The sequence below is a fragment of the Ursus maritimus genome, assembly GCF_017311325.1.
Source record: "Ursus maritimus isolate PB19 chromosome X unlocalized genomic scaffold, ASM1731132v1 scaffold_X1, whole genome shotgun sequence".
Lineage (NCBI taxonomy): Eukaryota > Metazoa > Chordata > Mammalia > Carnivora > Ursidae > Ursus > Ursus maritimus.
In genome coordinates this window covers 46,184,156-46,203,018 of record NW_024423319.1, presented here as the reverse complement: position 1 = coordinate 46,203,018, position 18,863 = coordinate 46,184,156, and the positions used below count along the sequence as shown (strand labels likewise).

Genomic DNA, 18,863 nt, shown 5'->3' with positions numbered 1-18,863 from the left:
AATTTACCTTTCCTCTTTAATTCCTACTCTAGTAAGAGATTAAACTAGGGACTAGGCTCTGGTCTCAAACTAAACCCTTGTTGCTGTTTCAGCCAGTTTCTTTGAGACTCACCGATTCCTCAAAGTTAGAACTCTTTACGTGTTGCCTGGCGAGTTACGTGCAAGGTGCCACATCTAGCACAGGACACAGGTTTTTGGCAAACCCTGGAAGATATGAATGCCCACCCTCGGTAAAAGGAGGACGGATCCAGCCGTCCTTTCCTCCCACCCCAGAGCTTCGGCTGGGAAAAGCGACAGCTTCCTAAGTCATAGACTCAATAACCTAAGTCCAGCAAGGGATAAGCAGCCTTTATTGCGAAGTTTGCAGCTTCCTGTATATTCAAAGTCCCGAGACTTGCGGGTCTGGGCAAAATTATCACTATAATTACTCCTGTTAAATTCAGCAATCAGGACACTAATTGTCGAGTTTTACGCAAAATGACGAACGCGAACATTATGGGAACGCCAGCCAATCAGCTAGCTCCAGCAGCAACTACCCACAACTCGCGGGTCCTCTGCCCAGGGCGGGCGGGGCAAGAGGTTCTCGGGATTGGGTCTGCGTCAGCGTCGGCGCGCGCGCGCCTCCTCGCGCCGTTGAGGTGTAACCCAACCAATCAGGCTTCAGCAGAGCGCGCAGCTCTGCCTAGAGCAGCCTGGGTCTCTGCAGAAGCGCATGCGCGGGGCGGGGCCCGTTCTTTTGAATCCGGGAGGCGGTGTTTGGATTACCGAGGCTTCGCGACCGAGGAGTGTGTTAGGTGAGGCACTTTTAAGGACCGCGCGAAATGGGGGCTCTCAGAGCGGAGGGAATCTCCCGATTTCTGAGCAGGACTCTCCTGAAAGGTGTGGCTGGGGTCGGGTTTTTCCCCAGCTCAGGAATCTGTCCAGTGGGTCGGTCGTCGTGGCCCAGTTCGCTCTCTGCTGCGGCAGGCTGTGAGGGGCTGGGTTCCTGGGAAGCGATGGGAAGGTTCAACTGGATGGGGTTAGAAGCTGCTCTCCGGCCCTTCTTTTTTAGGACCCCAGGAAACTACTCGAAACTCGGAACCTCCCATTGGGTTAGATATGCGTATCGCTCTCCTCCTCTGGCCTCATATGTTCTAAGGACGTGGGACTAACTGTCATTCCAACGGTTTCCTCAGTTTTTCCCATTTGAAGCCAAAACTTGAAAGTCTTTCTGGAGTCCTCTTTCCTTTTCCCTACATCCAGTTCTTTTATCACGGCCTTTCCCAGTCTATCTGCAAAACGTATCAGTCATTTTCTACCTTTTCCACTGCTATATTAGGCCTAGTTCAGAGTACAGTCGTATTTCTACTGGACTCGTGAAGACTTTTTAAAAAATTCGTTTGTTTTCCCTCCTTGACCCCTAGCATTCTGTTCTCCACCCTGCTGCTAAAACGGTCTTAAAACAAATCATATGGTATCATTCCCCTCTCACATTCCTTCCCACCCTACCCCCATAAGTTTCAGGAGAGCAGAGACCTTGACTGTTTTGTTCTTTTATCCCTAGTAACTAGAACTGTGCTTTGCATATAGATGATGTTCAACAATTATTTACTGAATAAGTGAATTAATTAATGGGGAATGATTCTGTTGGGAGAATCCTTAGTTTGGTCACCAGTTTGACTTTTGAACTATGCCATTTTAACTCAGCACTCAAGAAGTGGAGAGCATAAAAGATTAAAAGCAAAATCGGGGAGGGGGTGTGGAGAAAAATAGGAGTGAATGGAAAAAGTAAGATTGATTGTATGAGATGGATTCGTTTTGGACTTGATTATGTGATAGAGCCATTTTAAGAGAACTTGCTATGTTGCTTGTACTGGGTTTTTTTCCGCGAGAAGTCCAGTTCAGCTGGTGAATGTTATCCTGGAGAGTTGTTTCTTCCTATTCCTGCTTAGGTCAAAGGTTTCTGTGAAAGTTAACCTTTTTGTTGCCTGGATTGTTGTCAGGGTTTTGTGTGTGTGTGTGTGTGTGTACTGTTTGTATGCTAGGTATTGTGTACTAAATGTTGGGAATACAAAGCAGATATGGTTCCTGTCTTTGTGGAGTAAAAAGGGATGGTTTGCCTGTTTAATGGTAACTTGACACTTGTTTCTGTATAGAACATGTGCAATAATGTCATCTCAAAAGAGAGTTAAGTACTCTCAGGCACAAAAGAGAACTTCACAAGTTAGTAATAGTTATCAGACTAATCTCTTGGCTGGGGAAGAAAAAGAGGACCTGAATGACTCAAAGCACAGCTTGAAACATGGACAAGACAATCCAGCGGAAGATTATGGACATGCTGATGATCAAGGAGAAGATGCTCTGCAAATAGCAGTGAGATACTTTGAGAAAGGTAAGACAGATAATTTTCTTTTTGAAAGTTCTATTTCTGTAAAAATGTCCTCGACTTTTTCTTACGGATTTTTAAAGGAAAGCATATTTTTGCTCATTCATGCTTTTGTTTATTTAATAGGCATTTATTGAGTGCTTCCTAATATCAGCATGCTGGGTACTAGGGATACAACAACAAAGAAAATTCTTGGCAGGTGGTTTCCAGGCTGCTGCACGTTGGGATTATCTGAGAATCTTTAAAAAACGCTGATGCCTGGGATCCACTCTTAGACATTCTGATTTTATTGGCATGGCATGCAGTCTGGGCATCAGGATTTTTAAAAGGCTTCCTAGGTGATTCCAATTTGCAGCAAAGTTTGGGAACTACTGTCCTGGTATTGAATCTGCTTATAGTCTAAGTTCAGTGCTTTTAGTTAGTTTAGAGCAGAGATGCCAGGGCATGATTCAGTTTTCCTCACTGAAGGTGCTATTGCTCTATTGCTGTTAAATATTCTAGAATTTTAAAGGCTTTGAAAGGTTTTCGGGAAGACATTTTTAACAGAGAGCTGTTTGCTCAGGAGCGCCTGAGTGGCTCAGTTGGTTCAATGTCTGGCTGTCGATCTCAGCACAGGTCTTGATCAGGGTTGTGAGTTCAATCCCCATGTGGGTGTGGGGCCTTCTTAAAAAAAAAAGCTATTTCTTTAAAGTATCCCACGTTGTAACTGTTGGGGTCGAGGACTGAAAGAATTTTAAAGGTCCCACTACTTAATATTGTTCCTTTTTCTAGGTCCCGTTAAAACTTCACAGAGTAAAGATAAAATCTTGGAAAAACACTTGAAAACTGTGGAAAATGTGGCTTGGAAGAATGGGTTAGCTCCAGAAGGAATTGACATTCTATTAAATGTGGCACTCAGTGGCAAATTTGGTATGTCAAGGGGATAAATTTGTCATCAGTTTGCTATTAGTTTTGCCTTCCAGACTTTGAAATAGATTGTTTATTGGAATCAGTTGCATTTCTTTATTTGTACTATTTTCTTCATAAAACCAATCTGGTAAGATTATAAAATGGGCCTTTCCTGTGTTCAAGCTACCATATGAACCCAAAGTTTCTGTGTATATATGCTGAGAATGGTTAGTTATCACATGTCTTTACAAATAGAATGTATAGACTCTTGTCACCAAATACATGGGAGTCATTTTTAGTATTTCTTTTAAGAAGCGTAGATAAGGCAGCTTAAGAGATCACTTAGTCTACTTCATTGCTTCATTCACTTACCTCTCGAAGTCCCTTTTGAAACTGTCTCCATTCCACTGTCTATGACCTTACTAGTCAAGATACTTTTTCTTTTGTGGAAATGCTTCCTTTCTAGTTCTAAGTGCATTTCAAATGGAGGGGGAGAGGTTCTTAGGAAGAAAGAACACCTGGCCAGTATTCTTTTTGCTTGAGAAGAATCTTTTAACCTACTCTCACCCAAATTCAGACTCAGGGGGTATTTTAGGCCTTGAACATCCTCATTTTAAAGGCGAGGAAACTGAGACCCAGAGTGGTTAAAGAGGCTCATTTAATGTCAGAGCTAGAACTGGGGAACCCAGATCTAACTCCCCTTTTAGTGTTTATACTGCCCCATACAGTTACTGGGTTTTCTACTGGTTGTTGTTTTTTTTAATGTGAAGACATCTATCAAAACTGGATGCTTTATATACTATTTCCTGGCCTTTGCATATTGAGTTCCTTTGTGTATACCCTAGCATCATGTTTTGCAGGGGTGTGTGTTTTAAAGCAACAACACATTACTAGCTGAAATCAAAATATGACTCTTCGGTATTTTAATTCTCTACTTTTACTTGATTAGTTCCCTGTGTTTTCCTCCAGAGTAAAATTTGACCTGATAAAATTGGCTCTTCTTGTAAGTGGTTTCAGATGTTTGGTTCTAATATCTTTCCAGGAACCCATGTTTAACTAACCAGTGTCTGTTGAGAATTCTCTCTCCCTGCTCTTAAAACATGTATGGCATGTACAAGTGTTTTCTATTTTGGAATTTCTTTTTTTGATATCTCAGAAATTAATAGTTAAAAGGTTTTCATGATGTTTGCCACGTCTTGTGGCAAATGCATGCCTCAGCCTTGGAAACTTGTTTGTGACAATTTAAAACATAATTTCTGGCTTTCTATTTTAACTTTTCATTTTTCCATTAAACTGGAATTGGTGATGTCAGATATGGCCTCCTTAATTGTTTGTCTCCTTTTAGTTATTTCTGTGATATCCTCCGTAACTACTGAATCTTTACCTGTAGCTCTTTTGCTAAGTTGAAATTTATATTCAGGGGTAGGTGTGCTTGAAATGTCATAATTAAGTACAAAAGGACTTTAGAGACTTTAGAAATTAAAAAGTCTCTGGGAAGTTAAGTATTGAGTCTGTATTGAATTCACCCTTTGAATTTGGTACAAGTGTGAAGTGTTAGTGGTCAGACTGTTTTAAACTTTAGAAGGGTTAGGGGATGGGAGTGGGGGAGAAAAGAAAATGAAAACAAGAAGCCATAGTGGAATACAGAAATTTTTTTTTTAAGATTTTATTTATTTATTTGACAGAGAGAGAGACAGCCAGCAAGAGAGGGAACACAAGCAGGGGGAGTGGGAGAGAAAGAAGCAGGCTCCCAGTGGAGGAGCCTGATGTGGGGCTCGATCCCGGAACACGGGGATCACACCCTGAGCCGAAGGCAGACGCTTAACGACTGAGCCACCCAGGCGCCCCGGAATACAGAAATTTTTATTCTTATGATTCCTTCTTTCTCCACAGAATGATGGGGTAGAAATTGAGAATATAGGTAGCATGAATAAATTTTGAGCTCTAATGTACAGCATGATGATTACAGTTCATAATTTGTATTGAATACTGGAAATTTGGTAAGAGAATAGATTTCAGGTGCCCTCACCACACACAAAAAATGGTAACAACGTGAGGAGATAATATGTAAATTAGTGTGGCTGTAGTAATCATTTCACTATGTATATGTATATCATCATATTGTACATCTGAAATATACACACTTTTTATTTTTATTTTTTTAAAGATTTTATTTATTTGTGTGAGAGAGAGAGTGTGCATAAGCAGCTGGCAGAGGGAGAAGCAGGCTCTCCCCGCTGAGCAGGGAGCCCGATGCGGAACTCAGTCCTAGGACCCTGGGATCATGACTTAAGCCAAAGGCAAACGCTTAACCTACTGAGCCACCCAGGCGTCCCTACACACTTTTTATTTTAAAAATAAAAAAATAAAGAGAGGTCTTCTCCCCAGGGGGAAAAAAAAAGATGTGTATAAGATGTTTCTGAGAATGCTACTTGCAAAGTTAAGATCAGTGCTGTTTCAGTGAATGGATGTGATCATCATGCTGTAATACATATAAAATAGTGTTTAAAGACATGTATAAGGTGTTTCTAAGAATGCTACTTGCAGACGTTGAGAACAGTATTATAGCGAATGGATGTGATCAGCACACTGTAATGCATGTAAAACAGTGGTTAAAGACACATGGATCCAAGATGTTTTTGAGAATTCTATTTGCATGAGAAGTTGAGAACAGTGTTTTTTCAGTGAGTGGTTGTGATCATCACATTATAATGCAAATGAAACAATGTTTACATACCAAAAAAATTGATGAGATGTACATTTAATTCTTGAAGCCTTAATAAGCAGAAATTGATATAGGGTGTATACAAAGGTATTTGCAACATCACTTCTATTACCAGATGGGAGAATACCATGGAAGCCCAGAGAGTATGATGGAAAGATTGGACCAGTATAGAATATTACTGCTAGCTAATTCATTCTTAAATGAAGCAGCTCATGCAAGATGTCTGTCAATAGTTTTAAATAAGTCAGAATCTATTGTGCCGTTAAAAAATAATAACAAAATAAAAAATAATCTTGGGGTGCCTGGGTGGCCCAGTCGGTTAAGCATCCGACTTATGGTTTTGGCTTAGGTCATGATTTCAGGGTCTTGGGATTGAGTCCTCTGTCAGGCTCTGAGCTCAGCAGGAGTTAACTTGAGGATTTCTCTCCCCTCTCCCTCTGCCCCTCCCCTGTCTCTCTCTCTCTCTCTCTCTCTCTCTGAAATAATTAAGTCTTAAAAAAAATCTTTGAAATTTTCCTAAGACTTTTTTTGAAGTATAATTCACATACCATAGAATTCACTCTTTTAAAGCATGCAATTTAGGATTTTTTAAAGCATATTCACAGAGTTGTACAACCATCACCATTTTCTAATTCCCAAACATTTTCATCACCCCAAAAGAAACCCTGTAGGCATCCTTTTAAATAGAAATATAGAGCCAGAGAATTTGCTTTATAGTTACATTAGAACTTAAAGTTACTTTTTTGTTTGAAACTGTTTTGTAATGATGATAATATCAAATACTACTTTATTATTGCCTTCAGTATAAAGTGAGATTTTTAGGACTAAGAGTGAATAATAGAACAAATGAACAATCAAGATTCTAAAATGTAGTTTAATTTGGAGTTTGTCTGCTTTCTAGGGAGTGCTGTAAACACTCGGATATTGAAGTGTATGATTCCAACAACTCTAATATCAGAAGATTCTGTGGTTAAGGCCGTCTCCTGGCTTTGTGTTGGCAAGTGTTCCGGTAGCACCAAGGTAATCTTTTTAAACAGTTTGATGATAAGTCCTTCAAAACCACTTAAGGGCTGGCAAGGAACAGCCACTTACGGAGTAATGGCAGTAGCCTTTTGTGCAAAGGCTGTAGTTTTAGAACAATATAGCTTGATGCAGGGACTTTGCTCAAGCAGAAATTTTTACTGAGAAATAAAATCTATTATCCTACTTTGTGCTAGAAGCTTCTAAAACAGCCCTGAGTGGGAAATTAAGCTCTCTCCTGTGCCAGTTATATTTCTCTAAAGATAAGCATTTTGTCTCTCAATAGGTACTTTTTTATCGTTGGCTGGTTGCAATGTTTGACTTCATTGATCACAAGGATCAAATTAACTTGCTCTATGGCTTCTTTTTTGCTTCATTGCAAGATGATGCACTGGTAAGTAAAAATTGGACAACGTCATGCATTGATCAAATGGTATGCTCTTGTATATTGATGTACCGTGTGCACTTCAAAGAGCCACACAATGTATTTTTCCTTATTTTAAAATACATCAAACATATAGAAACGTAGAAAGCATAACATAACAAACACCCTTGCCCCTGTCTTTCATATTAACAAATATAACATTTTTACCATATTTGATTTATATTTTCTTTTAAGGAAATAAAAACGTTACAGATAGAATTGACTCCACATTGGAGTCTCTGCTCATTTAGAGCAGTGATTGCCATCTTTTCCCTTTAAAACCACTTCAGCAGGGTCCTGTGGGTCACTTACTCTACATTTTCTTGATTAACACTGCAAAACCTCATCAGAATTAATGAGAAGGAGAGGATTGCTTTTGATGAGATGCCAATGGACTGATTTTGATTAAATAGCATAATTATTCCCATTGAAAACATTAATAACTCCAAGAAATCAATCTAGTGTCCACCTGGAAGACTTTCAAGGACGATCAGTAGTTCATAGACCGTGTGACTCATTCATCTAACCAAATTCCTCTTGCCTTTGGAAGGTGAATTCATTCATTGATTTCATTTTTAAACATTGATGTTTTCACTGTGTTTGTTGCATTGTACTATGTGCTGTAGAAGACTCAAAAGTTTTGGAGCGCCTGGGTAGCTAGTTGATTAAGTGTCTGACTCTTGATCTCAGGTCAGGTCTCGATCTCAGGGTTGTGAGTTCTAGCCCCACGTTGGGCTCCACACTGGGTGTGGAGCCTACTTAAAAAAAAAAAAAGTTTAGCAGAGAGTTTCTGTATTCCAGGGATTTATAATCCAATTGCGAGATTAAAGAAAGCATGTAAGGTTAAATAAACAACTCAGGAGTTAAATTATCAAAGACAGTATATGACAATGTGAGGATAATAATTGCAGTGATATTTCAGGAAGGAAGAGAGCACTGTAAACCAGTGATTAGAAAAAGTATCATAAATAAAGTATTTGGGCATCGAGCTGGGCCTTGAAGGTGGAATAGGATTTGAGATTTGATAAAAGGAAATAATATTTCATCTGACAGGAACATTTCAAGCAAAGTTGTGAGCTGTGTAAATTTTGTTTCCAGAGACCTTAAGTAGATCAGACTGACTTAATTACAGTCATGTCAGGGAGTGGTGGAAGGTAAGGCTGAAAAAGTTGGATGAAGAAAGATTGTAGAGGTCTTTGAAGTTGATGCTAGGCAATTTGAATTTTATCCTCTGTCCAATGGGGAAATCACTGATAATTTTGGGCAGAACACGTTGAAAGCGAAATTGTAGGGAGTTGTGTTTAGTAATGCCAAACAATATGAATAAGGAGAGAGGCTAGTGTTGGGAAAAGTAGTTAGGAGACTAACATAATCCAGGTATAACATGATGAAGTCCTAGACTAGCAGTTCTTAAATATGATCTGTGGACCCTTTGAGGCTCCCTGATCCAGGAGTTCTGAGAGGTCAAAATTATTTTCATAGCAATATCAAGATGTTATCTGGTATTTTCATTGAGTTGACATTTGCACTGATGGTGCTAAAGTAATGGTGAATAAAACTGTTGGTGCCTTAGCAAGGGGCAGTGGAGCCAAACTGTATTAATGGTCATTTTATTCTTCTCTATAGTAAAAAAAAATGCTAGTTTCTCTCAATGTCCTAAATGAAGCAGTAAAAATTAATTCATTGATTTTATTAAATTTCAGCCTTTGAGACATGTCTTTAATATTCTGTGTGATAAAGCGGGAAGTACAAATAAATCCCTTCTGTATACTAAACTGCAGTTGTCCTCAGGAAAAGCACTTGTGTCATTGAGTTGTGAGCTAAACTAGCTGCTTTCTTCATGGAATCCCATTTTTACTTGAAAGAATGACTGACATATAAACTATGGTTATCCAGACATGGGTGTTTGGCAGATGTTTTTTCAAAAATGAAAAGCCAGCCTGTCATTTCGAAGAAGACAACTTACAGTATTTGTTGTCAATGATAAGATTTGAGCTTTCAAGTGAAAATTATGAGTTTGGAAAATTTGTATGTACCACTGTGAACTTGACAGCTTCCCAATACTTAAATTTTCCTGATGATATTGGTAACACTATTAATGAATATGATTTTTAGATATTGTATAATGAAATGTGTCAATATTTGGAAGGTTGGTATAACTCAGTGAACCAATATTTTCCAGGTGACCAAGTATGATGTTATAAAATTATGCATGGGTAAAAGATCCATTCAAAATGCAAGATGTATCAATGAATTTTATGTATATATGTATGTATTTATTTATTTAACACTTTTTCAATAGACTTTAATTTTTCAACATTTTTTCAATAGACTTTAATTTTATATAGCATTGAATCGTAATGGAACAGTACAAAGAGAGTTCATTGGTAAGGTTTCAGATTCCATATTGCAGCTAACCCTTAAGAGACTACCATTTATCAAGACTAATATACAGTTTTCTGAAAAGGCTACTAAAATTGCTTTCTTTTCCAACTACACATATCTGTGTGAGGCTGGATTTTCTTCATGTACTTCAATTAAAACAACATAACAGGTTTAGTGCTGAAGCAGAGAATCCAGCTGTATTCTGTTAAGTCAAAAACATTAAATAGAATTTAGAAATGTAAAACTATGTCACTGTAGCCATTTTTTGGGAAAATATAGTTGTTTTTCATAAAACATGTCATTTATGTTAGCATCTAATGGGTTTATTATTTTTAATGGATTAATAAACATTTTTAAGTTTCTCAGTTTTAATTTCTAATATGGTGAATATCAATAGATATAATCCAGATAAACAAAAGCTCTTTGGGATCCTCTAATTTTAAGAATGTAAAGAGTCTTGAAACCAAAAACTTTGAGAATTGCTGTCCTAGTCTAAGGAGGTGGCAGTGGGAATGAAAAATTGAAAGGGCAGATTTGGGAGGAAATTTTAAAGAAAGAATTGACAGGATCTGATCCCTAAACTGGATTAAGGGAAGGGTCAGAAGATAAAGATCTGAGGTTTTTAAGTCAGCATGGCTCAAAATGATGGTATCTTTGACCATACAAGGAAGTTTGTGAGAAGAAGGTAATTTTGGAAGGCATACAATATATTTAGATTAAGATGTACAAAGGTCACAAGGAATCCTGTAGAAGTTCACTTAATGAACATTTACTAACTACATACTATGCCAGATATTGAATTTAGTATTGGGAATACAAATATGAATAAGACATAATAGTTAATTTATGTGAGGCCTATATGCCAGGTACTAGGTGCTTTATACACAGTTATTTTATCAACTCTAAGATGCCATCAGTTGTAAGATGCATCATTATCTTATGAACCACTACAAAAGAATACTTTCATTAAAACTGTCAGATGACATCAATTATAAGATTATTCCTATTTTCAGAGATGTTAAAATGTAAAAAAAAAAAAAGTTAGACTTATATAAAGTTTTTTTTTTTTTTCTGGTCCTGGGGTTTTGAAAGTTCTTTGTGTTCTGACATCAATATTCCTCAAAAAATTATTTATTGAGGTTCTCCTGGCTGGCTCAGTCAGTACAACATGAGACTCTTGATCTTGGGGTCATGGGTTCAAGCCCCATGTTGGGCGTAGAGCTTACTTTTTAAAAAATATTTATTGAGCACCTACTATTTTCTGTACTTGTGCTGTCCAGTATGATAGACATTAATCTCATGTGACTAGCAAACAGTGGAAATGTGGCTGGGCCAAAGTGAAATGTGCTGTTAAGATACACACCTGATAAAATTTATTTAAGTTTTATTTATTTTTATTTTATTTTATTGTTTTTATTACTTTATTTTTATTAAATATTTTTATTTTTAAATATTTTAAATATTAATATTAATAATATACTTAACATTGATATTTAATAATTTTAAATATCTTAAAAGTTAAATATTTTATTAATATTTATTAAATATTATATTTATTTTATTATTACTAATTTATTAAAGTTTTTTTTAAAAGATTTTATTTATTTATTCGATAGAGAGAGAGACAGCCAGCGAGAGAGGGAACACAAGCAGGGGGAGTGGGAGAGGAAGAAGCAGGCTCATAGCGGAACAGCCTGATGTGGGGCTCGATCCCATAACGCCAGGATCATGCCCTGAGCCGAAGGCAGACGTTTAACCGCTGTGCCACCCAGGCGCCCCTAATATATTAAAGTTTTAACCCATTTAAACCTCTTGACAGCCTTACGAAGTATATGCTTTTATCCCTCTTTTATTTTATTTTTTAAAGGATTTTATTTATTTATTTGACAGAGAGCACAAGCAAGGGGAATGGCAGGCAGAGGGAGAGGGGAGAAACAGGCTCTCTGCTCAGCAAGGAACCCAATGTGGTGCCCAATCCCAGAACCCTGGAATTATGACCTGAGCCGAAGGCAGATACTTAACCGACTGAGCCACCCAGGTGCCCCATTTTTATCCCTCTTTTAGAGATGAGTCTTGAGGCACAGAGAAGTCAAATAATTACCCAAGGTCACATGACTACAACCAGGATTTACGGTAAATTATATCATTCCCATTTTAGAGAAGGGACAACTGAGGCATGGAAAAGTTAAATAACTTTGCTGAGGTAAGCTACCCAGTAAGAGACTTAACCTGGAAGATCTTTAAATGTAGTAGGGGAGAAGATAAGTACAGTGTGATAAATCCTATGATAGTATATACAGGATTCTGTGACGGTATAGAGGAGAGGTAGCAAAATAAGACTAGGAATCAGAGCTAAAATTATAGGAATTTGCTTTCTATAGGAAGAGAGATACCTCTCCTGACCAGCAAAAAGGATGGGTGTTGATGGTAATAAATGTGTGGGTTAGTAAGGGACACAATTGAGGGAATTTCTGCCCAGTGGTCTTGGTGATTTTTTTTTTCAATTTTTCACTCAAGTAGGAGGCAAAGTCTTCTGCTAACAGTGAGGAGGCGAAGCTAAATATTATATTTGAGGAGACAGTATAAATTTTGAAATAGCTCCTGATGGAAATGGGAATAGGAGATGATTAAAGACAGAAGTTTTGAAGGCCCAGATGGGGTTAGAGAGCATGGATATGTGATGTTACTAATATGCAGGGACAGGCAATTTCTCCAGGGTTGGACAACGATGCATAAGAGTGATTGAGCTGATCGACCAGGGAGTTGAGCCAGGAAAAGGAAGAAGGTGAAGACAAGAGGGCAGATTGGGAACATACACACATGGCTGAGGTTTGGGATGCCTTGGTGACAGTCAAGATATGTAGTGGGATTAAAAGCTGGACTAATAGGAAATTGTCGCGTTGGAGTATAAGATTTCAGGAGGATATGGTTCAATGTGATGACAAGATTCAGAGTGACCATGGGGTGAGAGTTGTTGAAGTAGAGTGAGGGAATGAAGGTTATTGGAATTGAAGTTTTCTGTTTCCTTATGGATTTGTTGTTGTTGCTGCCCATCTACCAATTACTGAGTGAAAATGTTGAAAATCTCCCACTGTGAAGGCAGATTTGTCAGTTTTTCTTGAAAGTTCTGTCAATTTTTGCTTTATATATTTTGAATCTGTTATTAGGTGTATGCATAATTATAGTTTTCTTATTCTGATGAATCAAACCTGTTATCGTGGAGTAACTCTTTGTTGTTAGAAATGCTTTTTGTTTTAGTCTGTTTTGTATGAGATTGACATTGCTGCTCTGGCTTTATTTTGGCTGGTAGTTGTTTGGTATATTTCCATCTTTTAGGGTTTTATTTAATCTTTTTTTGTCCTCATGTCTTAGATGCCTCTTTTAAATAGCATATAACTAGATTTTACTTTTAAATTCTGTTTGAGGATTTTTTCTTTAACTTGGAGAATTAGTTTATTTACCTATACAGTGATTATTCATAGAATAGGAATAAATTCAAATATCTTATTTTGAGCTTTCTAAATGATCTGCTTTTTTTCTGCTTTTTTCCTTCTTTTTCTCATTTTAGATTGATTGTAGTTTTCCCCCTATTCTAGTTTGGAAGTTAGTTATACATTCTGTGTATGTTCTTTTAGGTGTTATTTACCTATTTTAACATGCATATTTAAGGTAAAAAGGTACAACAATGTCACTCTTCTTACTATTTTTCTTCTGGCAGATACAGTTACTTTTCATAGAATATGTCATTTATGCTAGCATGTAATTGGTATATTATTTTTTAATGAATTAATAAACATTTACATTTTTCTCAGTTTTAATTTCTAATATGGTTTTTCTTAGAGTCTAAAGGTAACCAGTATCTTTACCTTCATCTTAAATGATGCATGGACCTTAGAATGCTTTAGCTTTGATCACAGCTCTCCCAGATTATATGCTATTGTCTGGTTTTGGGTCTGGCTTGTTCTTCTCCATACTTCTCCATATAGTAGGCATCATTACTATCTTCACAGTTGATGTTTGTTTTGATTTGCCCACATATTTACCAATATCTTTGCTCACCATTTATTTTTGCATCTTAAACCTTCGGTCTGAGATCATTTTACTGTGTAGAAATATATACCTTAGAATATTCTTTCAGTGAGAACCTTTTAATAGTAAATTGTCTTTGTCTGAAAACATCTTTACAATTCCCTTGTTCTTGAAAGTTTGTTTTGCTGTGTGTGGAACTCTAGGGTAATAGTTAAATTCTCTCAGGACATTGCCAATATTATCCCACTGGCTCCTTTCCATTGTTGTTGAGTCAGTCTAATTGTAATATGTCATTTCTTTTCTCTCTGGATACTTTTTAAGAACAGCTTTATTGAAATACAATTCACATATGATACAGTCTACCCACTCAAGGTATACAGTTCACTGGCTTTCAGTATGTTCACAGATACATGCAACCATGAGAATAATCAATTTTTGGACATTTTCATCGCCTCAAAAACCCCATACCCTTTATCATTCCCCCATCTTCCTATTCGGGGGTTCCTAAATAACTCCTAATCTGTTTTCTGTCTTTAAAGATTTGCCTATTTTTAATCTATTTTCTGTCTCAGAGATTTGCCTATTCTGGACATTTCATATAAATGAAATCATATGCGGTCTTATGACTGGCTTGTTTTACCAAGCATAATGTTTTCAAGGTTCATCCATGTTATAACACGTATCAGTGCTTCATTTTTTTTAACCTGTTATATTCTTTCATAACTTGAAATTTACTGCTTTAACTATTTTTAAGTGTACAATTCATTGGCCTTAATTGCATCACTACTGTTTCCAAAATTGTTTCATTACCCTAAACAGAAACTCTACTCATTAAGTGGTAACTACACATTCCTCCTCCCTCCAGCCCCTGGTAACCACCAGTCTACTTTCTGTCTCTGAATTTGCTTATTCTAGGTACCTCATAGAAATGGAATCATACAATTTTTGTGTCTGGCTTTTTTCACTTAGCATAATGTCTTCAGGTTTCATCCCACTTATAGCATGTTTCAGATTTCCATTCCTTTTTATGACTGAATACTATTCCATTGTATGTATATACCACATTTTGTTTATCTGTTCACTCATTGATGGACTCTTGGGTTGTTTCCACCTTTTGGCTAACATGAATAATGCTGCAGTGAACGTTGGCGTACAAGTAACTGTCCAAGTCCCTGCCTTCAGTTCTTTTGGATATATACCTAGGAGTGGAGTTGCTGTATTGTATGTCAATTCTATGTTTAGAACTTTGAGGAATCACCAAACTGTTTTCCACAGTTTGGACCATTTTCCATTCCCACTAGCAGTGTATGAGGTTTCCAATTTCATCCCATCCTCATGAACACATGTTATTTCTCTGACTTTTTGACTACAGCCATCCTACTGGATGTAAAGTGGTTACATCTTTTCATGTGCTTATTGGCCATTTATATATCTTTTTTGGAGAAGTGTCTATTCAAGTCCTTTGCCATTTTTCTAATTGGGTTGTCTTTTTATTAATGGGTTTTAAGTGTTCTTTCTGTATTTTAGGTACATGTCCCTTATCAGATATGTGGTTTTTCTGGGAAGTTTAACTAAGCTGGAATCACTCTGAATTCTTCACTTGAGGCTTTCCAGGTCATACCACTAGTGTAAGGTCAAACTGCAGGCCGATATAGGACTGGTTTGTGGTTGCATATTCTTTGGAGAGGCTTTATTTTCCTTTCACCCAAACCCAAGGCCAAGACAGGCAAGTTTCCTTGCTGTCCTCTTCAGCACAGTAGGGTTTGTTTTTATTTCTCACACATACACTTAGGGTGTAGCTCTTGAAGTTCCCAGTTTTTTAAAATTTTATTGATTTATTTGAGGAGAGAGATAGCAAGAGAGAGCACAAGTGGGGGGGAGGGGCAAGAGGAGAGGGAGAAACAAGCCCGAAGCAGGGCTTGATCCCAGGACCCTGGGATCATGCCCTGGGCTGAAGACAGTCACTTAACTGACTGAGCTACTCAGGCACCCCTGTTCCCAGGGTGGGCCCAAAGCTTTACCATCTCCTACCCTGCTTCCACCTCCCCTTTGTAGCTATTAAAGCTGTAAGTTCAAGATTTTTAAGCTTTGGCAGAAATCTTGGGGAGAGCGCTTGTTCAGTATTCAGTGTTTCCTCTTAAACTTTGTTTTCGGGAACTGCAGTTTCCTTGCTTTCATGCCAGCTCAGAAATGTACTTAAACAGGGGCGCCTGGGTAGTGCAGTCATTAAGTGTCTGCCTTCGGCTCAGGGCGTGATCCCAGCATTCTGGGATCGAGCCCCACATCAGGCTCCTCCGCTACGAGCCTGCTTCTTCTTCTCACACTCCCCCTGCTATGTTCCCTCTCTCACTGGCTGTCTCTCTGTCAAATAAATAAAATCTTAAAAAAAAAAGAAATGTACTTAAACAGCTGGATACAAGTTTAAAAACATTGCTGAATTGGCAAGAAAGCAGGCAGGGTCTCAGGGTATCTAATATACAATATTTCTATAAATGGTAATCAGGTCATTAGATCTGAGAAGGTCAATAAGCTCTAAGGCCAAGGTGATTTGTTGATACAAACATTAAAATCCTCTGGCATGTTATTGAGATTAGGGTTAGAGCGGAAGACTGGATCAGATGCCTAAGTCCTCTGTGAACTTTTGGAAGTTACTAAGAGGTTAGTAGTGAATAGATAGGGTATAGGTGAGTTGGAGGAAGTGAGGTTGGCTGGACTAAGTGTCAAGGAAGTCTCTTTGTATACAAGAATGAAAGAGTAGTACCTTGAAGTAGTAAGAGAAAGTAGGAATGCTCATCCCTCCTGCTTACCCTGTGGTACACAGGAGTGGATGAATGATGAGTAGTATGTGATTGACTCTCCCTTACTTTTGACATCTCTTAGCCTCATGTGGTTTTTTTTTTGTTAAAGATTTTATTTGTTTATATGCCAGAGAGAGAGAGAGCACAAGCAGGGGGAGAAGCCGGTTCCCCACTGAGCAGGGAGCCGGATGCGGGACTCCATCCCAGGATGCTGGGATCATAACCTGAGCCGAAGGCAGACGCTTAACTAACTGAGCCACCCAGACACCCCCTCATGTGTTTTTTTTTTAAGATTTTTTATTTTATTTATTTATTTTTAAGATTTTATTTATTCATTTGAGAGAGAGAGAGCACAAGCAGGGAGAGAGGCAGAGGAAGAGGGAGAAGCAGACTCCCCACTGAGCCGGGAGCCTGACAACGTGGAACTCAATCCCAGGACCCGGAGATCATGACCTGAGACAAAGGCAGACGCTTAACTGACTGAGCCATCCAGGTGTCCCTCATATTGTTTTTATTCATAAACTAACCAAATTGCAAAACAAATGAATTCTGTGTTTAAGCATACTTTGGAAGGAGTGAGAAATACTAAAACATGCTTTCCCCTTTCTTGTAACAGCTTAATAGACTGAGACCGAGTTCTTCTAGGCAGAGGCCAAGCCTTTTATATTTTATAACCCAAGTATTTAGTGACGCTATTCATAGCACTTAGAATGTAAACTTCATAAGAGCAGGCCTTTTTGTCTGTTTTAGTCACTGCACAATAAATATTTGTTTTATGAATGAGTGAATGAATTAAAGATACTCATAAATGTTTGTTGGATCAAATGCAGTATACTTGAATAGTTTTCATGATGTTGATGAGTTTCTTGCTCAGCTTGGCAAGAGGGAAGGGGACCTACTTTTTTTTCTTTTCCCTTTTTCGGTCTCTTACAAATGTTTATTGAAGTATGATATATGTAAAGAAAATAGCCTGTATCATAAGTGATCAGCTCAGTTAATTCTCATAAATTGAATACATTTGTGTAAATACCACCCAGATCAAGAAATAGGGAACCTAGCTTTTAAAAGCATTACTTCTGAAAGTCATTTTCATATAATTTGGTGGGAGCCTGACTCTTTAGTGACTTCGAGGCAGGGGTTACTATTTGTCAGAGAGGCAGTTTTAAAGTCTTAGATGTATACCATGTGATTAAAAGAGAACATCAGACTTACTATAATGCTGGAGCCTAGAGCAAGTGATTGTGTGACACTCATTTCATACCCAGCATGACAAATTGTGTTGCTAATGGTTTATAGCCTAGTGATGTGAGGTTGTGAGTTTTTTACTGAAAGTTAACTGTATTTTGTGTAGGATATATCAGACTTGGTCATAGTATACGTTCTTCTCTTTTAAAAAATCCTGTATCTAAATTCATGCTTCTTACACGTTTGTCTAGAATCTGAACCCATTTCTTCTTTTTTTTAAGATTTTATTTATTTATTTGAGACAGAGAGAGAGAAAGCACAAGTGGAGGTGGGGGGAGAGGGAGAGAGGGAGAAGCAGACTCCCCGCTGAGCAGGGAGCCCTACATGGGGCTCCACACGGGGCTTGATCCCAGGACCCTGAGATCACAACCTGAGCTGAACACAGATGCTTAACCGACTGAGCCATCCAGGCACCCCTGAACTCATTTCTAAGTAGAGGGTAGGCAATATAGAATGCTGTACTTCAGACTTTGAAGTTTAGATTCATGATAGAAATTTGTTTAAAGTCTTTGCTTTCATTGTCTTCTCTAGTTCCATTACATAATTTACTTTTTTGATTTCCTAATATCTAAAGCAAGTGTTGGCAAATTTTTTCTTAAAGTGCCAGGTTGTAAATATTCAGGTGTAAGGGCCATACTGTCTCTCTCACAACTACTCACTCCACTGGTGTAGTGTGAAAGCCCCTATAGACAATACATAAACAACTGTGGCAGTGTTCCAATAAAACTTTATTTATAATAACCAGTAGTGGGCTGGATTTGACCCGCAAGTTGTTATTTACTCATCCCTGCAATAGATTATTTCCTTGTCTGATGAGTGGATGTTCTTAATTTAACGATCTCCCAATTTATGAAGGCTTTTTCTTTTAGGTTTTATTTTGTGGCTATCATTTTATTTTCTTTTCCGAAAGAGAGAAACTGCCACCCTCTGGTCGTAAAGATTTTCTCTTATGTTTTCTTCTAGAACAGGTAGTGGTAAACTTTT

The 18,863-nt window shown here is 37.9% G+C and overlaps 1 protein-coding gene across 1 annotated transcript in view; it reads left to right on the top strand.

Moving 5' to 3' along the window:
- The first annotated feature begins 717 nt into the window (after positions 1-717).
- The window catches only part of CENPI (centromere protein I), a 59,494-nt gene continuing 41,348 nt past the window's right edge, over positions 718-18,863 (top strand). The window contains exons 1-5 of the mRNA XM_008701699.2: positions 718-794; positions 2,136-2,371; positions 3,137-3,274; positions 6,880-6,998; positions 7,285-7,392. Coding sequence (XP_008699921.2) covers positions 2,149-2,371; positions 3,137-3,274; positions 6,880-6,998; positions 7,285-7,392 — 588 coding nt within the window. The 5' untranslated portion in view covers positions 718-794; positions 2,136-2,148. The remainder of the gene's footprint in view (positions 795-2,135; positions 2,372-3,136; positions 3,275-6,879; positions 6,999-7,284; positions 7,393-18,863) is intronic.